The 24,303-nt window shown below is 37.3% G+C and overlaps 1 protein-coding gene across 2 annotated transcripts in view; it reads right to left on the reverse strand.

The window, feature by feature from the left end:
- Positions 1-24,303, reverse strand: part of LOC131393766 (ATP-dependent translocase ABCB1-like) — an 85,379-nt gene that overhangs the window by 34,634 nt on the left and 26,442 nt on the right. For both annotated transcript variants that reach the window (XM_058524811.1, XM_058524807.1), the window contains exons 8-16: positions 14,542-14,666; positions 6,958-7,129; positions 4,696-4,809; positions 4,439-4,549; positions 4,132-4,257; positions 3,819-4,022; positions 3,332-3,502; positions 1,140-1,301; positions 120-296 (exon numbers count right to left, since the gene is read on the reverse strand). In XM_058524811.1, the coding sequence (XP_058380794.1) occupies positions 120-296; positions 1,140-1,301; positions 3,332-3,502; positions 3,819-4,022; positions 4,132-4,257; positions 4,439-4,549; positions 4,696-4,809; positions 6,958-7,129; positions 14,542-14,666 (1,362 nt within the window). The remainder of the gene's footprint in view (positions 1-119; positions 297-1,139; positions 1,302-3,331; positions 3,503-3,818; positions 4,023-4,131; positions 4,258-4,438; positions 4,550-4,695; positions 4,810-6,957; positions 7,130-14,541; positions 14,667-24,303) is intronic.

Genomic DNA, 24,303 nt, shown 5'->3' on the forward strand with positions numbered 1-24,303 from the left:
GGACAGGAGGATTCTGGATAACACTTTCTTGTTCCCACTCCTAACCCCACCCTAGCCCACTAAACGAGGGGAGCGACAGTGGGAGGGTTGAAGCCATAACTCGACATCCTCCTCCATACCAGGGCCTCTTCTGTACTAAGCTTTCTCTCCTGGCCTTGTGGTGCACGGATACTCTTGCGAGTTGATCTTCTTCTTATTAGACTTGATCCTGCATCTTTTGGAGACATTTCCAAGGCATCAGTTTCACTTTTGGATTCACCAATTGCATTTTCTAATTCAGTTTCATTTCCTCTTGTCTAAAATAAACAAGAAACATGCATAAGCCCATTAGGCTCAGTTAACCAATGAAAATTAATTGCTGAACATCAGATATCAAAGAAAAAGGTAATTTAAGTACATTACAGGAAAGGATAAAGTTAAACGGCTATTTATTTTTTTGTGATATATATGAAAATTAAAACCACCAAAGAAGGATTCCCATTGAATACGGACAAATAACACAGCATCCATTCCATGTATCTTATCTCGTCATCTTCGCTTTGTGGGTGTTTTTGGCTGAATCAAATTTGCTTTGGACCAGTGCTGTCGAGAAATAGATGGTGCAAGCCAAGCTGTGAGCCACCTTTCTCATTTTAGATTTTCTCAGTAGCCACATTAAAAAATGTGAAAGAGAGAGGTAAAATCAGTTTTAATCATATATTTTATTTAACCTAATGTATCCAAGATGTTAGCATTTCAACATGTAATCAATGTAAAAACATAATTGAGATAGTTTGCATTCTTTTTTTGTACTAAGTCTTTGGAATCTGGTATGCACGTCCTACTTACAACACCTCAGTTCAGATTAAATACCATTCAAGTGCTCAGTAGCCACGTGGCTGGTGGCTACCATAGTGAGTGGACAACTCAGCTTTAAACCTTTTTAAATTTTTCCTTACTTTTCTCTAATTCTCCTTCTTTATTTTCCATTCTTTCAAGAGGGGAAAACATATTTAAAACACTAGTCTGATCCTGAAACCACCAGGTATTTTTTCCTACTCAAGATAATCAACTCAAGTAATGTTTATTTATAGCACCAAACACAGCAAAATCACCTTATTCCTCAGATACTGTAGGAAAATTCTAAAGTCAGACTATACCTGCATTGTGACAAGTTTGAAGTAAATGCCTTTCTCTTTCATGAGTTCATCATGATTGCCTTCCTCCACAATGACTCCATCATCCAAACCAGCGATGACATCAGCATTTCTAACTGTAGACAAGCGATGAGCTATCACAATGGTAGTCCGGCCTTTTCTGGCCTAAAGAGAGAAAAATTTGGTTTTTGGATACATGAATAATTATATATGCAGAAATTCATTCATTCATCTTATGTATTTGCTGAACACCAGTGCCTTGGACATTATAAAACCGTCTAAGATATATAAGGTAGTCTCTCACTTCATGGATGTAGAGTCAGTAGATAAGGGTTTAAAATGATATTTTATTATAATAAATATAAGCACACATATGATAGTCACATATTAACATTATGTAAGCCTTTAAGTATTTCATTTGATCTCTATCAGCCTAAGTTTATAGTAACAAGCAGGGGCTTATAAAAGTAAAAAAAGCCTACAGCCCAGGCATTGGGCAATCTGAGCAGACACAGGCCGGTGTGCCGTACTGGTGCTCACTAGCTAGCGATCAGTCCTGGGCATCATAATGTCCTATCTCACAGGACAGTGGATGGTCAAGGTGGACAATAAATGTGAGGAAGCAAAGTCCAGACTTCAGCATCACATTGATCTGAACTCAAATCTTAGTTCTCCCATTTATGAATTCCAGGATTTTATCCAGATCTTTTAACCTATGTGAGGTTCAGTTTATTCATATACACAAAATGAGAGTAACTGTGACGACTAAAATAATGCTCATAAAGCATTGTGACGCGTACACAGGAAATGCCTAATAAAGGACGCTTACTACTAGGTAGAAGCATTGTGGAAAATTTGAAGAGCTATGTCAGTATTTTTAAATGCCCAATCTCATTTTTATTTTAATATGGGACAGAGCCAGATAACCAGAGCTTCTCTGAGATTTCTTTAACCTCTGTAACTTTCGCAATGCTTATGATTTTTGTGACTCTTTCTTTCTTTCCAGGAACTAGCAATAAAATCCTCAAAACAAACTAACAAAAGAAGGTATTAGGATCAATATGTAAAAGAGAAGTGGAAAACTCTGAGAAGATAAAAAAATACACATTAGAAAAATTAGGTGGCAGGAACTGTGAAGTAGAGAAGACAATGGACAAAGGGGGTCATGTTGCATTCCCCCCAAAATTTACATTCTAAAGAAAAATTATTTTTAAATGCAACCTTGTAAAATTTTTTTCATTTATAATTTAATACATAGAGGCATTGTAGAATAAGAAAACAAAGATGTGAAATTACAGAAAAGCAAAGTGAAAGGAAATAAAGCAGCCACAATCCCTTTTGCCTCTATTGTGGGTCAGAAAAGTTTTAGTAACCTGCTTTTTCCTCCCTCAACAATCTATTAAGCCCACTGACAGGATATTTAAAAGAAGATATAGTGTTGTTTTATTATTAGAGAGGAGGAGAGTTGGAACAAATACGAGTTCATCTTTGACTTGTACTGTGACACTTCACCTCAGAGCACTTTTGGGTTAAAAGGTCTCCACAATCCTTGTCCTCACAGAGCTAGCCCGGTTACCACTACATGTCAGAGACCAAGCACAGTGCCTGGCACAGCTGGAGCACTCAAATCCAATTTGGTGAATGAGTTACATGGACTCAAGAATTGCAGGAAGCTCAAACTCTGTTGATAGTCAAGGACATTTCAAGGGCTCGGTGAGTTTCCAACATCATTGGCTCCAGCCCCCCTCCCGGGGATGAGAGGTTTCTCATGTCCCAAGGAGTCTTCAACAGGCATTTAACATCTCGGAAATCAAATGTGAAGCTTCAGATTTTATTTCCTGTTGTTGACAACAGTAAAACTCACAAAACCTAAATAATGGGGTTATCTCTAAGGCTGTTTTCAAGATTGCAATGAAGACCAATTTTCATTGGAGTCTATATTTCTCATTGTGAAATTTTTAAAATTTGCAGGTGCCTTTCAATGAAAGTTTATTCATCTGTACTTAAAAAAAAACAGAGAAATGAATAGAAATCAAACAAACAGATGCAAAGAGCCCTGATGATTTTATTTTGATAGCTGAAGGGATCACTTTAGAAGCAATCAAAAGTTTTCTTTTTTTTAATGTTAAGAAGAATTCACAGTGGCATGTTCTTATGCTTATGAATCAGGTCAGTTTGAACTGAGGCTCACAGACCTTGTCCAGGGCCACCTGAACCACTGCTTCACTCTCAGTGTCCAAGGCTGATGTGGCCTCGTCCAGCAGGAGGATCTTGGGGTTACGAACCAGGGCTCGTGCGATGGCGATTCTCTGCTTCTGTCCACCACTCAGCTGGGCCCCTCTCTCTCCAACCAGGGTGTCAAATTTCTACAGCACAGAAAACACAGGAAGATTTAGCAAAAGAACAAGTTAGCTCACCCTTTAAGATGGGAAGTAATCCCATAAACAACCCAAGCCTCAGAGGCATTAATATCCCGTTCCTTAAAACTTAGTAATAACCAACCCCAAATTTTAAAAATATCCTGCTATTAGTTCATGCTCCTGGAGCTTTAAATCTGAAGTAATCTTGATTTCTTATCTTAGGAGGGTCCTCCAATTTGTAATAGTTTCCTAACTTCTTATGCATTAGGCCAGCATTCTATTCTGTGAACCTCGAGCACGACAAAGATCAGGAAGGACTTACATTAGGCAGTTTCATGATAAAGTCATAGGCATTAGCTTCCTTGACAGCTTTCTCGATCTCCTCCATGGTGACATTTTCACGGCCATAGCGAATGTTTTCAGCTATTGTGGTGGCAAACAACACAGGTTCCTGACTCACCACACCAGTAATTTCCCGAAGATACCTTACGTTTATGGTCCTAATGTCCTGTCCATCAATGCTGACCTGAAATAAAGAGGAAGTGTGATCTTCATACACTGCAGATTTGTAACGTGTGATCTACAGGGGTAACTGCTGAGTGCTACAGCATCCAGTTCAGCAAGAGCCATCTCACCACGCCCTCCGTGGGGTCATAGAGCCTCTGCATCAGCTGGACTGTCGTGCTTTTCCCGCAGCCGCTGTTCCCAACCAGGGCCACCGTCTTCCCGCTCTGAACCTTCAGGTTGAGGCCTTTCAAGATCTACCAGGACAAAAGACAAGTAAACTTAAAGGCCACTCACAGGTACTGGGACTATGAACTGACAGTTCAATTCAAAGTAGGTTTACATACACTTTTTTTTTTTACAATCTCTAAAGGCAAGTATCAGAAAGTCTTCATCCAATACATTGCTGAATCATTGATTAATCATTTATCATTGTACCTGAACTTCTTTTCGAGATGGGTAACTGAAGTGAACATTTTTGAACTCCAAATTTCCGTTAATATTATCTGGTTTGTGCCCACTCGTCGAATAGCTGTCAATGCTTGGCTTCTAAAAAGAAGAAAATTTCAGAAGATAACTAGGTTACAATACTGCTTTTAGTGACATTTGTGGAGAGCTGGATTAAGTGATAAAGATACTGACTTTTAATCAGAAAAACTTTTAGAAACACGGATAAATGGCTAGCCCAGACTTACACTATCAATTATCCTGAAAATGTCATAAGCTGCTCCTCTTGCGTTTGCAAATGCTTCAATGTTTGGAGATGCCTGTCCAACACTAAAAGCCCCAATCAATACAGAAAAGAAGACCTGAGGAAAGTGAAGGAAAACCATCAAGTTACTCAGATAGTGTTGACTACAATTTTTTCATACTGCTTCTTTCTTCTAATGAAGCTAATTAGATTTTAAAATGGCAAGGAAACTGATGAATACTGAGTGTCAAAATCATTTTAAAAGTTTAAATACTTTTCAATTTACAATGCAGAATTAATCTTACTTGGTCAGTGAAACAATGATATAAGTTCTATAGGACCAGAATATGAGAATACAACAGATTTATATTTATTTACTGCTAAGTATTTTGGTTTAGATCTTCAGCAGTGTATACACAGGTTGGAAAGAAAGCCTAGAAGGAGAGGCAGAAGAGCCGGGTCCACATCGGAATCGGATTAAGCACTAACTGGCTATATGTCTTCGGGCAATTCTCCTAGGATCTCTGGGCTTCCATTTCTTCATTTGCAAAAATAGGCAAGATTCTATCTGTTTTCCCTACTCTAAGGGAGTTGTTGTATCAAACGAAACAATTTTGTAAACTATAAAGCCCACACACATAACACACTATTCCTTTTCGGGTTACGTCTTTTATTCCGCTACCAGATTGTGTTCTCTTTGGAGTCCGATAAACAGCTTTCTGGTTTTGTTCAATTTTGCCCAAATCAGTTTGTTGTTGGTAAAGACTTGACTTGGTTTCTCTTCAGGCTTAAAGAGAACTAATGCCACTATTCGTTTCTTTCTAAATCACACAGGAATTAGGTTACCCAATAATTTACGTAGAAGGAATTCTGCTAAGTGATTCTATAGTCGTTTTCGCAATTAGGCCTTACAACAACACTAAAAGTTACGGCACGTCATTCCTGTCATTTCCATTTGGCAGAAGAGGTAACGGAGGCTTGAGAAGTCTAGGTGGCCGCCCCAAATCATACAGCGAATAAGTGGCACAGCGGGAATCCAAACCAAGTCGGCTTGATATCAATTCCTGAGCTCTTACTATTCTGGGTGCTTGCAGTTTGTGAGGCAGATGTGGATTCAGTGAATACTGGATTTAGAACTGCTTATCTACATTATAATTAAGCAGAATACACCTCTTATCACAACCTATGTTCACCCACAGCATCACATTCCTAATAAGAGCTTTTTGGTAAAAGTCATTCTTAACTAAATAACCTCACACATTTTGCATGAGGCAACAGTTTGGAAAAATGAGATGCAATTATTATATACACATTACAAATGTGGTTCCTGAGAAAGGGAACTGTTTTAAGGGACTCAACAAAATTCGGTTGTCGTTAACTCAATATGCTTGTGCTTGGCCTATGAAAAAGGAACTGAGGGGCTGGCCCAGTGGCGCAAGTGGTTAAGTGCGCACGCTCTGCTGCGGCGGCCCGGGGTTCGCCGGTTCGGATCCTGGGCGCACACCAACGCACTGCTTGTCAAGCCATGCTGTGGCGGCGTCCCATATAAAGTAGAGGAAGATGGGCACGGATGTTAGCCCAGGGCCAGTCTTCCTCAGCAAAAAGAGAGGAGGATTGGCGGATGTTAGCACAAGGCTGATCTTCCTCAAAAAAAAAAAAAAAGGAACTGAGTGACTCTCCCAAAGTATGTACTTTATTAGATCAAGATACAGATTGAGCTTGATTTGTGAATTATTTCATTGTCTTTAAATAAAAGAGGTAGCATCAAATGGCAGGCCTTCTGTGCTTGTACAGAGGTCTGAAAGGCAGAGAACTTCTAAATGGGAGATTCTTTTAGGAAAGTAACAATTTATACTTCCATAAATTTACGAGGTAGATTAGCTGCCATTCAAAAGAATTTGAAAAGAAGTTAGACTGGTATTTTTCCATTTGATGTTGTGAATAGTAAATAAGAATCTAAAAGTGAAGTGCTTAGCATAGAGTCTGGCACAAAGAAATAATCTCAACAAATCAAAGGTCATGCTATAGAGATAGGTGATGTCAACATTATTTAGGCTACAGATTAAACTGTGCAAGGGACCTAAAAAATGACAAAAGTGTCTGTTGAATATATCTAATTTCCTTTCTACATTTTAACGTAGTAGTGGGTATCTCTTTGTATTATTCAATAGTTCTTCAACATATATTCTCCTACAGTCAAGCCAACACCACTCAATTTCACTGGCATTTTTAATAAAGATTCATTTCTTAATATAGCATCACTTACAGTGAGTACTTGCCCAATAGAATATTCTCCTGAGAGGACCAAGGAGGTCCCATACCAGAATGCCAGAGCGTATGATGCATACATCAACAGGAAAGCAGCACCAATAGAAATGTTGGCTGTAATAGCTTTCTTTATCCCAATTCTTTTAGCTTCTTCTAAATTTTTGTTGTACCTAGGAGAAATAACAAAAATCATCATATATACTCACAAATCTTATGAAATGGGTCAATATACTATGATGGTTCTTGAGTACTTAGAAAGTGCCCAGCCCTGCGGTAGGCATTTTACATGTATTTTCTCCTTTTGTCCATAACATTGACTCTATAATGTTAGTACTATTTTAATCCCTTCTTGCAGAAGAGGAAACTGAGGCTTATAGACATTAAGTAATTGGGGAGAGAGTCTTCTAAAATCTCCTTCTCTGGCCTTACCAATAGTGAAATAAGTGAAGTCATATTTAGCAAACTTCTAGAACTTGGATTGCTTCATACACAAGACAAAATTAGAAGCTATGAAAATACTTGTTTTCCCTTTAAAATCTGCACGCCTTCTAAATTTGCTAATGAAAAGAAGCACTTATAATGCTAGAAACTGCTCAACATGAGTAAGTCCTCTAAATCTCTGAAAGTTAGGGAAACTTTGGAGATAGTGTACTCTCCATCCTGCGTCCTCCTGGGACTGCTGGAAGGACTGACTGAGAGGATACACGTGCAAGAGCATTTTGAGAGCTTTGAATTGCTATGGAATACTAAATAAACTGTATAGTTTCTCTTATTCCCAAAAAAGTTTGTTCTTAAAATCACTGACCTGCAAAAATTATTTGGCTTAAAAATGTATATTAATCCATCATTACTTATTCATGTCCCCTTCCTTAGCCTTTCTACACATTGCCTACATCCCTTTCCCTCTCTCAATGCTTCCCGACATTGGTCATGTCATGGCTGCTCACCGCTGGAGGAAGAGGCTCGGGCCACCCAAGGCCTTCTGGCTGCTTCATAGGCTGAGCAAATCAAGATCTCAGCACATCTATAACCCTGTAACCCATACACAGCACAAAGGTCTGCACTATATTAGCCAAACTTGAAGAACACCCATTAATACTTCTTAGAGAAAATACAGGGAATTACACAAAGGATGGCAAAACAAGGAAGCGAACAAAAGACAAAAACTATGCTGAAGACTACTGACACATTTTCTCTCTCCAATTCTAATGACTTCAAGCTGACTCCCAGATGATAACTCAGTACTTTTTAAACCCTTGGAGAGCAGTTAATTTCTAATGTTCAAGTTAAAGGAGATGTTGTCTGTAACTTTACCTTCATTTGAAAGGAACACAGAAGACTCTTCTGCTAAAGAAGAGAGATGTGGAGATAAGCTAATGGGGCCCAGATTCAAAGAAAAAGAAGGATCTTTGCAAATACAGAATAAAGGTAAAATTATTAGAGAAATAGGACAGATTACAATTGAGCCTTAAACCTACCTTGATCCTCTTAATCACAACTCCCTGTGGAACCTTGGAACACTGCCTTGCAGAAAGAAGGAGTTCATAATTGTTGAAATGAAAGAACTTACTTCCGCATAGAATTCATATTCTGAAGTCTTTAATCCATAAAAACGTGACTATATAAATATTATATTAATTCTCTTTGGAGGATTTGTTCCATTAAATGTACAGTAGAGTTCAAGCCCTGCTCAGCTATAAGCATGCATTCTTTCTTGCCTTCATAACTTTTTTTTTTTTTTTTTGGTGTGGAAGATCAGCCCTGAGCTAACATCCAATACCAATCCTCCCCCTTTTTTCCCGAGGAAGACTGGCCCTGGGCTAACATCCGTGCCCATCTTCCTCTACTTTATATGGCATGCTGCCACAGCGTGGCTTGACATGCAGTGGACCGATGCGCGCCAGGGATCTGGGTCTGCGAACCCCGGGCCAATGAAGCAGAGAGCGCGCACTTAACCGCTGCGCCAGCGGGCAGGGGCCCTTCATGACTTTTTTGTAACCAGCCACTTTACCAGTTACAAAAGCAAGCCAAATGAAATTTACATGGCCACCATGTCCCCTAAAGACCAAATCGAAACAGAATTTTATAGTGATAAAATAGTAACATTAGAGTTTCTCCCCACAAAAATGTCCCCCAACTTGCCAGTTATAATCTTTGAATAAAAAAATTATTTTTGAGAAACGTGTTTCAATGGTTGATATATATATATAGCTCTCTCACTTTATGAGCTGACCTGAGGTGAAAGTTACTACTAGTCATAAGGATTACATTTAAGGAACTTGAAGGCTTGTGACTCACACCCTGTTTTCTCCTTTAGTCAGTTCTTCCTTACCGAGACAAATGCAGAAATCATTTCACTCCTATGTTGTTGTCCCATGCAGCCAGAAGAAACATTTGCACAGGAAAAAGCAACAGTAAGGAAGAAAATCATTTAGATACCAGAAAAGATAAATGAAGAAACAAAGGGGGTAAGGAGGGAGGGGACATAAACAATACTCCTTTTACACAGGCTTTTTGATTAGCATTTCAATAAAAATATCACAATAAAAAACCCGATATCAAAATCATCCATTCATTAAAAGCATTAGTATGAAAATGGTAAGTAAAGCAAGAGTTCCTAAAATGGCCTAAAGTTACAAAACAAAACATTGATATTTAGAAAAGATTATTCTTCTTAAATATTATGAAAACATTTATCAGTGATGCAAATAGCCACTTATAAGAACAAGGAATAATTTTAGTTAAGCAAACAGAAATCAATACTAATAGGTAAACATTTGTAAGACAGAAGGGAGAAAATGTTTTTAAATCAGGAGAAGAAAACTATTGTATACTACTGAATTAAATTCATTTTAGATTCTGCTTAAATTTCCATTCCAACACAGCCAGCTCCTTCCTGCAGCTGCTAATTTGAAGAGAAAGACTAAGACCTTAGTTACTTGTGTTGGTGGAAGCAGAGAAGGGAAGAGGTAGAACGAGAAAGAAAACTGAAGGATTATATTTGCTCTAAGATAATTTTATCAATTCTACTTCCAAAACATCCTGTATCTATGTACTTGTCACCCCTCTCCCGCCTGAGGTCCTGATCAGGCCACCACAAGCCCTTCCACCTGGACCATTACAACAGCCTTTGCAACGTTCTCCCTGCTTCCACTCTGACTGCTCTCGTCCATTCACCAGACAATTACAGACAGAGAAATTCTCTTATAACATGGATAGTCTTTCCCGTCTGTAGGATCCTCAACTGCTTCCCTGTGCCCTTGGAATAAATCCTAACTCCTCACCATGGCCTGCAAATCCTCAAGTTCTGGCCCCACCCACCTTCAACAGCCTCTCTTCACCTCAGTCTCACTCAACTGAGCTCCAGTCACACAAGCCTTGGAATAGTTCCTAGAACATACCAAAGTCTTTGCCACCTCGGGAAATCTGGGAGACTCTTCTATCCCTACCCCCACTACAGCAGGGTTTTCCTCATCCCTCAGGGCTCAGCCTAGATGAAACCTCAAAGATGCCTTCCTGACCACCATATTTACAGTAAATTTGGCCTCCTCACCCTCATCAGCACACTCTTTGATTCTTCCGTGGCACATTTTAAAAATCTGTAATTTAATTCATTTCTTTGATGATTTCTTTCTTGTCTGCCTTCCTACTTTCCTCCCTTCCTTCCTTCCCTTTTTTCCACCTTACTATTTTAACTGAGGCTCACACGTGAGCAGACATCCTCTATTTCTGATTGACTATTGAAAACCCAGAGCCTAGCCCAGTGCTTGGCTTGTGGTAGATGCTGGCTACATTTGTTGAATGAGTGAACTTGCAAGAAACAGCCAAACTGGAAAGAACCTTAGGTCATTAGGTTGTAGTCTTAAGTCTACTCTTGATCTCCAGGCAAATCTAATTTCCAGTTCTCCAAGGGAGCACGTCCTTTCAAAGATACATTCCAGTAACTAGTATCTTCTGAAGAAATGATTCCACACATAAAATCAGTCTTGGAATATAGCTGTGTAAGCCCATTTGGTTATTCTTACAATAAAAAATTGATCACCATCTTCATTTATCATTTATCAATCTTCATTAATCATTACATTAAAAAAAATGATCTCAATTCCTTTAAACTTTCAGTGAACTAAATGATCAGATTTATCTAAGTTTGGAATATTGGACTTGACTCCCATAATGTCTTTTCTCTCCTTACCCAGGCTACATCCCATACATCATTACAGTTTTTTGTTGCTAATAGTAGTATCTATTAAAAATATTATCACATTCCTCAAATTTAGGATGTCACTAATTGTAACAAGTATTGTTATTCTGTTATGTAGCATTAAGAAGGCAGTTTAATAGGACACTCCACATACAGCTGGGACGCAAAGGGCTACAGCCTCAGTATAATAAGTACGTGACACATGCAAAGTGACAGCAGGAGAACTAGCTTATCTCAACCCTGGCAAAAATTGAGGTGAACAAAACACCTCCTCTGAGATTCCGGGCCATAAGGCAGTACTCATGCAGGTCTGAAGTATGAATTCACACTACCCATGTGGTTCAAAAACTCCTGGACAAAGAACTTAAGGTAAGGTCGTCTCAGCTTAGTAGTGCCCCCAGTGAATGGCAGAAGCGAACACAAATCCTGCCTGGAAGAACTCGACTTCAATCCGGACCCACAGCAATTCTAAGATGACACTGACTTTATGATTTTTCTCTATTTCTGAGAGAGTGGATTGCGAGAGAAGAATGTGCATCTTAGAACTGAAGAGATACTACATGTTTTCTAATTGTTCACAGGAATGCCATTTTTTCTGAATCATGATCAGGTTACCCAGAGATCTTACTCTACATTGTTAGTCTGCAGAGTCTAGTGGAATTTCTATGTAGACAATCATATCATCTGTGAATAATGACAGTTTTGCTTCTAGTTTTCCAACTTTGAAAGCTTTTCTTTTTTGTTTTCTTTTATTATTCTTACTCTTTTTTCTTTCCTTCCTCTTATTATCTAGTACCAGTACAATCCTAAATAGAAATGATTCTAGCAGACGTACTTGTTTCATTCTTTATTTTTAAAAGGAATGCTTTTAAAATTTTATCATTGAGTATGAAATTTCCTGCGAAATCTTTATTAGCTTAAGAAAGTCATTTCTTATTCCTAGTTATAAGAGTTTTTGTCATGAAATATAGGTAATTAATGTTTTTTCCCATCCATCAAAAAAAAAGTTTCATTCTTTTAATCTTTTAACAGGGTTAATTATATTAATAGATTTCCTAATGTTATACCATCTTTGCATTCATGAGATAAAACCAAGATGTTCACGATTTACTTTGAATCCTGATACTTTTCACATGGCTTTGTTCAGCCAATAATTTTTCTAGACTTTCTGCATCTATGGTTTAGGTGACACTGTCCTATAATTTTCCTTTCTCATATGCATGTCTGGTTGTGGTATCAAAGTTACACTAGCCTCATAAAATGAACTCACAATTTCCTATATATTCTTCCTCATTCTCTGGAACAACTTGTGTAAGATGGAGTTATCTCTTTCTTGAAGTTTTGGTAGAACTTGCCTGTAAAATTATCTGGACTGATGGCTTATGCTTGTTTATGTGTGTATGTGTATGTAGGGGCAGGGGATGGAGATCTTTAAACTGTGGATTCAATTCCTTTAATGATTATAGGTCTACTCAAGTTTTCTTCTTCTTAAGTGAGACTTTTAATCTAGGATATCCTTTTTCTAGGATATTGTCTATTTCATCAGGATTTTAAACATTTATTGGTATAAAACTGTAATTTTTTAAATAGTTTTTTTTACCTGTAGCAATTTTTTCTTATTCATTCTTCTTTTGTTCCTCATTAAACTTACAGGATACTTGGTTATTTATTAGTCTTTTCAAAGAATTCATTTATAGATTTGTCAACCCTCTGCTTTTTTACGTTTATTTTCTACTAAATTTATCTTTGCTCTCATCTTCATTAATTTCTTCCTATACTTCCTTTACTCTGTTGGTCTTTTTCTAACTTCTTAATTTATATGCTTAGTTCATTAATTCTCAGCAATTTTTCATTTTTTCTACCTGATACACTAGTGGTATCACTGGACTAGGATTCTTTTTTTAATATATTTTTTTTGTGAGGAAGATTAGCCCCGAGCTAACATCTGTTGCCTAGCCTTCTCTCTTTGCTGAGGAAGATTGGCCCAGGGCTAACATCCATGCCCATCTTACTCTACTTTATATGGGACGCCTGCCACAGCATGGCTTGACAAGTGGTGCGTTCGTCTGCGCCGAGGATCCAAACCGGCGAACCCAGCACCACCAAAGCGGAGCACGCCAACTTAACCCATCCGCCAGGGGGCTGGCCCTGAGGATTCATTTTTACCGTGAAATCCTCAGCTTTGGGGAGAGAGAGCTCCCTAGTCCACAGGGGACTAAAAATTCAGACTCTAACTGCACCTGAGGGGGAGGCCTGAGATTTTGATTTCTATGGAGAGATGCTCTCCCCCAGCTCAGAAACTAGACAGAAGCACATAAGCTTTGTCTGTCTCCCCGTGGTGGTGGACATATTCTTTTTCTGGTCCAATTTCCACTGAGGAAAACTGGAAAAGAATTTTTCATTCTGTCTGCTCAACATTAAGTATTCAGAAAGGACTTGTCTCAATAATCTCTCTAAATAGTAGCCCTATGACTCTAATAGAGTATTTCATTTCCCCAAATAATATTGACCTCAGCTGGTATATTACATCTTTCGTTGATTTGTGGTTGTCTGTACCCTTCCCCTCCCCCTGCTAGAATGTCCGCTCCAAGAGAGGAGGGCTGTATGGATTTGTCTGGATGTTTGCCTGGTCATTAAGCAGACTTCTCATTTTATTAGTCAGATATATTTTAAAGCAAAAGCAAAACCTTAGCACAAATTGAGATAGAACATAGATCATGCTTTCCTTTGAAATATGGTAGGGACTTAGCCACCACAAATTATTCTCAAGGGATATCTCTGTGGGTATGAAATATATCATATCAACAAAAATGTACTCCAGACACACATGTACAGTTTAAAGAATAATTACACAGAGAACACCCATGTGAGTACAACTGAGGTCAAGAAACAGAACACTGCCAGACCCACAGGAGCTCTGGCCATGTGTCCCACTCTTATTAGCAACTCCTTATCTGCCCCAGAGGGAACCATTATTCTCACATAAAAATCCCTTGTTCTTATTTATGGCTCTACCAAACAATGTGTAACCTCCCAATTAAAGGGATTAAATGTCCCCATAGATCTTACACAAAATACTCATTTAATCTGAGAAAATCAATTATTAACTTGATAGGCAAAAAAATTGTCATCAGAGATATAAAGTATGTTTCATACTTAGGAAAATATTCTATGTTGCTACCCACCTAGCAGATATAAGAAGGGTACAACTAGAATTGCAACTTTTCCAGAATATTAGCTATGCTGTAATATATCCATAAAGCTACGTGAGGAAATATATATATTTGAGAATACACTTATAATCGACACTGTCAACCTGAAAGGCATATAAGATGACACAGAATTTAACATTTCTATCAACTTAAAAAAAGAGACTCAAACCTTTCCAGTTCTTTCTTCTGTCCTCCAAATGCAATCACAGTTCTGAATGCTGCCAAGACCTCTTCAGCGACTGCTCCAGCTTTTGCATACGCCAAGAGTTCTCGATTAGTAAATGAAGAGAGTATCTGTTTAAAAATGCAATTTCAGACCATTTAAAACTGTTTAACAAGTTAATTGTATCTTTCATAAAGTAAAAATGAATATATACACAAATGCTGCTTGTATGTTCATGTATGTGTAGAAGAAAATCTTTTACTTGTCTTTGGTCATGATGTTCTATTTTTTAGTACATATATATTCACTCTGTAAGCCACTTCAAATTCTTTTTGGACTGAGATGGTAGATAAATTATAACAAAAGTTTTATTTTCTCACGAAATACCTCATGGATCCTCATCTAAATGAATAAAACTGTGACTTCCAGGAGATCTTAAATTTCAGAAAAGGAGGTGTATACCAAAACCGTAAAGAAAAATAGAAAAAAAGGCATTCTATCAAGGAAATACGGTGTGTGTTGAGACACACACCGCTAGTGGTATTCTGGTACAGAAGTGTCAAAGTGGGAGGCCAGAAGAACACAGGGGACCAAGTGCTGTGCTCTGACAGGACTTCAAGAAGGTTTCACATGCCAGGGGAAGCAGACAATTCCCTTTGCTGGTGGCTCCTAAGCAAAGCAATACATTCAGCCACCAGGGAGGTCTTTGTTTTATGGATGCTTCTTGATCCTTCTGTTTGATTCCTGAGCATTTATTCCGTGGAAGGAACAGAACTGGGTACTTTGTATACACAGGATCTCACTTATTCTTCTCAATTGGACATAAAGTAGGTATTATTTCCCCCATTTTATATATGAGGAAATAGAGAGATGAAGAGGTTATTTGCTAGTAAGGGAAATATCCATGATTCAAGGCTCAGTCCATATGGCTTCAAAGTCTGAATTAACAGCCACTAGAGTGGCTCTCTCTCTCTCTCTGAAACCAGCCACTGACACGTGAACTGGGATCCCAGAGGGCCCTATTATGAAAATTGGATCAACTGGCAGGGCAAGGACTAAGGTTACTATTTGTACCTGGGATGCCTAAGTAGTCAACCATAGAACTAAAGATTATACACACAAGCAATTCATAATAAAAATCTGATTAAATAGTATTACACTTTTTGAATAAATAGTTTACAGGCATTTGTGGACTCATCTGGATGAAGTAATATCAGTCTATTCCATACTGTCAGAAAAAGCTCAAACTTGTTTTGATTTTAACAGTGCATTGCTTCCTTTGCTGTGTGTGAAAGTAAAAGGAGCTATGATGTGGGGACCGGTGGGTGAAAACAAATGAACATTTCATAACTATGTTCCATGTGCAGATATTGTGCTGCATGTACTTCATCTTCTTTGGTACCCAAAGCAATAACCCATGATGCCCCAAATCTTCCTGACTTCTCAAAGCCACCTTCCTCGGGCTGTCCCACCACACTCGCCAGAATGATTCATAGCGCTGGGTCTGAGGCAGTGTGGTCACCGCCATCCCTGAATAAACAGGTCTGCATAAGATAAGAGGCCCACACAATATGAATCAGCTATTCGTCTCTGCTCCTCTTGAAAACTCACCTCACAACAATCACCCACACCAGAGGCAGCCAACAACAGGAAGATTACCAGAAATATTTTTGAATTAGGAGTTTCAAAATATGCTATTTTAATTTATTAATATATCAAGTACCGATTAATTCAGTAAACCTAGCTCTTTTTCCCTTCTGTGAACTTCCATAATTATAAGCAGATGCTTAGGCAAGACTACGGTATAATCTTCGTCAAGTGTTTTGTTTTGTTTTTTAGGAGATCAAGTCTGTTAACAAAAAACAAACAAAACCCCATACTATTCTTAGCGATATGAAAAGCTATATCCTTCCACTGTTCCTCTGATATAAAATAATAGAATGGTGATACTTCCATTATTACAATTACCCACATAAACTACAGATAGTATCACTAACTCATCCCTTCTTCCAAAGGCTGCTAATTTCTTAACAAAGCCTAATTGTATTCATTTGAGACATAGGAAATTGTTATTTCTGTAAGTTAAAAGCTGTCTAATAACATAGGCTATTTGGTATTGTTCAAACTAATATGTTCAGAAGCAATATTTTTGACCACTACAGATATTTTGACTTTCATCTCTGTCCCATTTCTCAATGTAGGATTTTGTTTTGTTTTTAGATAATTTATACATGCTTTATGTTTTTTCAACTTTTTATTCTTAGATAATTGTAGACTCATATGAAGTTCTAAGAAACAATACAGTGAGATTCCATATATGTTTCATCTCGTGTTCCCCAATAGTAACATCCTGAAAACTACAGAACAATATCCCAACCAGGATTTCACATGTAACATTAATGCATCAATGTTACTCAGATTTACCACTTTTACATGCACTCCTTTGTGTGTTTGTATAGTTCTAAGTAATGTTAGCACCTATGTAGATTCATGTGAGTACAGTCATGATACAGAACAATTCCATCAAAAGGATCCCTTGGTGCTACCTTTCATAGCCACAGCCACCTCTTTGTCCCTCTCCTCCCCTCCCCACCATTAACCCCTGAAAAGCACTAATCTGTTCTCATGTCTATAATTCTGTCGTTTCAAGAATATTATAGAAATAGAATCATATGGTACATAACCTTTGGGAATTGGCTTTTCTCGTATAGTATAATTCTCTGAAGATTCATCCAGGTTGTTGTGTGTATAGATAGTTCTTTCTTTTTTATCACTGGGTAGTATTCCATGATATGGATGGACCACAGTTTGTTTAACCATTCACCTGCTGAAGGATATCTGGGGTTGTTTCCGTTTGTGGCTATTACAAATAAAGCTGCTATAAACATTTGAATGCACGTTGATATGTGAAGCTAATTTTCTTTTTCTCAGATAAAAGCCCAGGAGTACAATTGCTAGACTGTAAGGTAATTGCATGTTTAGTTTTATAGGCGACTGCAAAACTGTTTTCCAGAGTGGCTATACCATTTTACATTCCCACCAGACATCCAGGAGTGTTCTGGTTTCTCTGCATCTTGTCTGCATTTTGTGTCTCACTTTTTTTTTTTTTGCTGAGGAAGAATCGCCCTCGGCTAACATCTGTTGTCAATCTTCCTCTTTTTGCTTGAGGAAGATTCGACCTGAGCTAACATCTGTGCCAATCTTCCTCTATTTTGTATGTGGGTCGCTGCTACAGCATGGCCACTTGGGTGGTGTAGGTCCACGCCTGGGAACTGAACCTGGGCCACTAAAGTGGAGCATGCCAAACGTAACCACTAGGACATGGGGCTGGCCTCACCATTTTCTATTTTAGCCATTCTGAGAGATGTGTAGTGATATCTCATTGTAGTTTAATATGCTTTTCACTGATGGCTAATGATGCTGAACAAGTTTTCATGTGCTTACTTGCCATCTGTAGATCCTCTTTGATAAAATGTCTGTTCATATCTTTTGCCCATTCTCTAATGGGTTTGTTTTTTACTATTGAGTTTTGAGGGTTCTTTATGTATTACAGATGCTAGTCCTTTGTCAGGTATGTGGTTTGCATATAATTTTTTCCCAGTCTGTAACTGATCTTTTTATCCTCCTCACATGCTTTTACACAGCAAAACTTTTTAATTTTGATGAAATCTAATTTATAAATTTTTCTTTTCAAGGATTGAGCTTTTAGTGTCAAGTTTAAGAACTCTTTGCCTAAGCCTAGATCCTAAAGATTTTCTCCTATGTCTTTTTCTAAAAGGTCTATAGCTTTACATTTTACATGTAAGTCCATGAACTGTTTTTAGGTAATTTTTATATACAATGTAAGATTTAGGTTGAGGTTCTTTTTTTTTTTTTGCCTGTGCATGTCCAATTGCTCCAGCGCTATTTGTGGAAAAGGCTATTCTTCCTCTATTGAATTGCTTTTGTACCTTTGTCAAAAATCAGCTGGGCATATTTGTGTAAGTCTGTTTCTGGGTTCTCTATTGTTTCATTGATTTATGTGTCTATCCCTCCACCAATATACTATAGCTATATAGTAAGCTTCATATCAGGTAGACTTGTTCCTCTCACTTTATTCTTCTTTGTCAAGATTGTTTTAGCTATTCTAGGGCCTGTGTCTTTTCATATAAATTTTAGAAGAAGCTTGCTTGTGTATGTCTACACAAAACCTTACTAAAATTTTTTACAGGAAATGCCTTATACCTACAGATCTGTTTGGAAAGAACTGACATTTTTACTATGTAGAGTCTTCTAATCCATGAACACACCATATCTATCCATTTATTTAGCCTTGATTTCCTTCATCAGCATTTAATAATTTTCACCATACAGATCCCACATATGTTTTATGAAGTGTACACCTAAGTATTTCATTTTATTTGGAGTGATTGTCAGTGATATTAATTGTAATTTAATATTTAAATTTTGGTTTATGCATGTTTATTGTTAGTATGTATAAATGCAATTGATCTAGTATCCTGTGACCTTTCCAAACTCTGTTATTAGTTCTAGGAGATTGTTTACAGATTTCTTGGGATTTTCTACATAGAAAAAATGCAATCTGTAAGTAGATATAGTTTTATTTCTTCCTGTCTAATCTATATGCCTTTTCTTTCTTTTTCATGCCTTACTGCAGTGCTTAGAAGTTCTAGTACTTTGTTGAAAAAAAGTGGTGAGAGCAGACTTCCTTGCCTTCCTTATTCCCATCTTAGAGGAAAAGCATTCAATCTTTCACTATTAAGCATGATATTAGCTGTAGGGTTTTGCAGATGATCTTTATCAAGTTGAGGTAGTATCCCTCTATTCTTGACTTGCTGAGAAGGTTTTTTTTTTTTATCATCCATGGATGTTGGATATTGTCCAATGATTTTTTGTGTCAATTGATATGATCATATGATTTTTCTTCTTTAGCTTATGGATATGGTAGATTATATTGATGGATATCAAATGCTGAACCAGCCTTGCATAGCTGAGACAAATCCCACTTGGTGGTGGTATATTATTCTTTTCATACATTGCTGGATTTAGTTTGATAATATGTTATTGAGGAATTTTTCTTCTTAGTCCATGAAAGGTATTGGTCTGCAGATTTCTTTTTTTGTATTTCCTTTGTCAAGTTTTAGTATCAGGGTAATATAGTCATCTGTCACTTAACAACAGGGCTATGTTCTGAGAAATGCATTATTAGGCAGTTTTGTCTCTGTGCGAACATCATAGAGTGTACTTACACAAACCTAGATGGTACAGCCTACTACACACCTAGGCTATATGGTACTAATCTTAAGGGACCACCGTCATATATGCGGTCTGTTGTTGACTGAAACGTGATTATGTGGGGTATGACTATACTGGCCTCATAAAATGAGTTGGGAAGTGTTCCCTCTTCTGAGAGAAAGAAGAGAAAGTGTTTTCTTCTGGGAGAGACTGTATAAAATCGGTGTTAATTCTTCTTTAAATATCTGCTAGAATTTTCCAGTAAAATCATCTAGGCCTGGAGAATTCTTTCTCAAGAGCTTTGAAATTACAGAATAAATTTCTTTAATGATTATAGGACTATTCAGATTGTCTATTTCATTGTAGTTGGGTGTTGGTAGTTTGTAGTTATCAAGGATTTGATCTCTAAGTTTTCAAATTTATGAGTGTCAAGTTTTTTGTAGTATTCCCTTATTATCTTTTTAATGCCCGCAGAATTTGTAGTGATGTCCTTTATTTCATTCTTGATACTGTGATTTGTGTCTTTTTATTGTTTTTTTTTGAAGAATCAGCTTTCTGTTTTATTGATATTCTCATTATTTTCCTATTTTCAATTTCACTGATTTCTGCTCTTTCCTTTATTATTTCCTTCTTCTCCTTGACTTGGTTTTATTTTGCTCTTCTTTTTCTAGTTTCTTGAGGTTGGAACTTATATTACTGATTCAAGACCTTTCCTCATTTCTAATGTAGACATTTAATGCTTCAAATTTCCCTCAGCACTTCTTTAGCTGTATCCCAAATATTTTGATATTTTGGTTTTTGTTTTCATTTACTTATATGCACTTTTTCCTTTGAAATGTCCTTTATGATCCATGGATTATTTAAAAATGTATTGCCTAATTCCCACACGTTTAGAGATTTTCTCATTGTCATTCTGTTCTTTGTTTCTAGTGTGATGCCACTGTAGTCAAAGAAAACACACTTTATGGTTTCAGTTCTTTTAAATTTGTTGAGGTTTGTTTTATGGTCCAGCATATGATCTATATTGGTGAAGGTTTAAATGTGTATCCTGCTGTTGTTGGGTAGAGTATTTTATAAATGCCAATTAGATCCGATTGGTTGATTGTGTTGGGCAGATCTTCTGTATTCTGATTTTTTGTCTAGTAGTTCTATCAGTGCTGAGAAGTGAGTGTTGAAGTCTCCAACTACAATTGTGACTTTTCTATTTCTCCTTTCAACTCTCTCAGTTCTTACTTCATGTATTTTGAGGCTACATTATTTGGGTCATACACATTCAGGATCATTATGTTTTCCTGAAGGATTGATCCTTTTATTATTATGTAATGTTCCTCTTTTTTAATAGTAATTTTCTTTGTTCTGAAGTCTACATTATCAGATATTAAAATAGCCACTCTTTTCCTTAAGTTAATGTTTGTAAGATGTATCTTTTGCCATCCTATACTTCCATTCTACCTATGTTGTTAAATTTGAAGTTTCTTGTAAGCAGCATATAGTTGGGTCATGTTTTTAATCTGCTCTGCCAATTTCTCTTTTAATTGGTATATTTAAACTGTTTCAATTTAAAGTTATTAGTGGTATGTTACCAGTTATGTCTACCATTTTATTATTTCTTTTCTATTTGTTTCCTCTGGTTCTCATTCTTTTGCTTCTCTTTTCTTGCCTTCTTGCAGGTTTCTTGATCAAGTTTTAGGATTCAATCTTGATTTATTTACAATGTTTGTGAATATATCTTTTGCTTGGGTTTCATAATGGTTACTCTGTAATATTCATATGTGAGTTATAAAAATCCACTGGCATCAATATTTTACCACTTGGTTTTTTTGGTTCAATCATCAAATATAATTTAGAAATCTCCTGGGGAAAAGGAAAGTCTATGGTATATTCCCAAATTTCTGCTCTTTCTGGTGTTCCGTTTCCCTTCCTGATCTTCCAATATTGCTTTTATCATTTCCTTTCTGTTTGAAAAACTTAATTTAGCCAGTCTTTAACACTAGGCGTGCTAGTGGAAAATTCTTATACTTTTCCTTGATCTGAGAACGTTTTTATTTCCCCATCACTCCTGAAGAGTAATTTTACCACATACAGTGCACACAGTTCTTTTCTTTGAGCACTTGAAGAATATTATGCCACTTCCTCCTGGCCTTCATGGTTTCAGATGAGAAATATGTTGTCATTCAAATTGGTGTTCCCCTATAGGTACTGTGTTTCTCTCTAGCTGACTTCAAGATTTTCTTCTTTGTCTTTAGTTTTCAATAGTTTAATTATGATGGGCTTTGGCATGGATTTCTACCCTGTCTGGGGTTAGCTCAGCTTCTTGGATTTGAAGCATTGTCTTTCACCAAATACTGGAAGCTTTCAGCCATTATTTCTTCCAATACTCCTTCAGCCCCACTCTCTTTCTCCTCTTCTTTTGGGGCCTCAAGGGTAACAAATGTTGGATCTTTTGCTATTTTTCCACAGATCCCTGAGTCTCTTTCCATTTTCTCTCTGTTTCAGAGTGGGTGAATTCTGTTGTGCCGTCTCCAGGTACACTGATTCTATCCTGCCATCTCCACTCAACCAGATCGAGCCCATCCATCATGACTTTTATTTCTGCTGTTTTATCTTTCGCTTCTCTAGTTTCATTTTGTCCTTTTTTTATAACTGCTATTTCATGGCTGATATTTTCTATTTTTTTCTTTTGTTTCAAGAGAAGCTGTAAATGATTAGTGAAGCATTTTTATGACAGCTGTTTCAAAATCCATGTCAAATAATTCTTACATCTGATTTATCTGAGTGTCGGTTCAATTGATTGTTTTCTTCTCATTCAAGTTGTGATTTTCTTGGTTCTTGGTAAAACAAGTGACTTTTTATTGTATCCTGGACATTTTGTCTATTATGTTAGGAGACTCTGGGTCCTATTTAAAGCTTTTATTTTAGCAAGCAGTTACCTTGTTTGGGTTAGCCTGCAATTCTTGGCCGACTTTTGTGAGGTGTGGTTCCAGTAGCAGTTTTATATTCAGAGACTTTGTGGTATTATTTTTGTCGGTGTGGTTTTTCTGGAGCTGCTGCGGCTCCTACTGGCCCCAGCTTCTGCTACCTGAGGGAGTGGAAGTGGTTTCTTAAGGTCAGAGCACCAAGTATCCTTTGGTGGGGCAGGGTGTTGTGGTTTCCCCTACCTGTGCTCTCTATCCACCATAGTGTCTCTGGGTGAGGGAAGAGAGGCGTCAGCACACAGGTCTAAAGAGGCTTCCTGCACCAGGAAGCTTGCTGTGACTGGGTCCCTTCCTGCTCTGCCTTCTTGCCCCAGTGTCTCAGGGTTGGGGAGGACAGCCTCAGCTCACAAGGACAAAGAGGCTTCCCAGGCTAGGCCAGATTTGTTTTTTAATATGGCTGACAACGAGAGAATTTAAGCAATTTGTTTGAAATCATACCAAATATTTATGGCAGAGTGAGGATTTAAACTTAGGTCTCCAGCAATAAGCCTGCGGCTCTGTTTATTAAATAAATAGTATCTGAAGCAACGTATAATTAATTGTTAAAAGATTAACTTACTGTCTGTTTTCCTAACTTAACTAGAATGAGCATCAATACATTTTAAACAGTTTTTAAGGAGATACTGATAAGAGTTTGCCACCTAACTTGCTTAATATTCTAGTAAATAAAAAATTAACTAACACACAAAGCTTTTGCCAGATATTTCAGCTGACTCATACAGATGCAGTTTTACTAAGAACACCATTTAAACCCTGTATTTCTCTGAGCAACAAATTAACATAGTCCTCAGAACTTCAGTTTCTTTCTCTGTAAAATGAGATAATACCTATACTTCAGAAAGATAACATATGTATTTGCCTGACATACTAGATGCTCAATAAATGGTAGTTACTATTTGCAAGAGCAAAACAATATCCATCCTACAGAGTAAAAAATGTAAAAGTTCTTCATATTTACAGCCTGATTTATTTTGTGTTAGTCTTGGCTTTGGTTGGCCCTCCATTATTGTATAACCTTTGGTCACATGAATTTGTAATGCTTTCTCCAAGTTGTTTTGAACCCAACAGAAATTACATTCTCGGCCAATCTCTCGACCACAACCCACTCTTACATCAAATCAGTTTAAAATGAACACCATACCCAGTCTTAAAAAGGAAAATAAGTTTTATAAGATCATTGTGCAGAGGTGGAGAAGGCCATCTGTACTGCTCTGCCTTTGTGATTTGGAGAGAGAACTGCACGCTTAGGATTTACATGCATATGGGACTAGAAAGTATTTTTTTAAATTATTTTCTACCAATGCATTCAAATCTGTATAAACATAAAACCATTTACAATGCTGACAAAACTGTAAAATCAGTTTACAAATTAAACAAAATCTTCAAAACCAAAAACATTTAAACCAATAATGTTTGTTAATTGAATGGGACACGTGTTGTTCACTGAACTTGACTCCATATTTGCTGTGAAAATATGGAGTCTGTCTACTACAGAACACAGCTCTTTAAGAGGTGAGCATGCCTTTTACATGAAGGGGAACATGAGATACGAGAGCTG

The sequence above is a fragment of the Diceros bicornis genome, chromosome 3 (genome assembly GCF_020826845.1).
Source record: "Diceros bicornis minor isolate mBicDic1 chromosome 3, mDicBic1.mat.cur, whole genome shotgun sequence".
In the NCBI taxonomy this organism is placed as follows: Eukaryota; Metazoa; Chordata; class Mammalia; order Perissodactyla; family Rhinocerotidae; genus Diceros; species Diceros bicornis.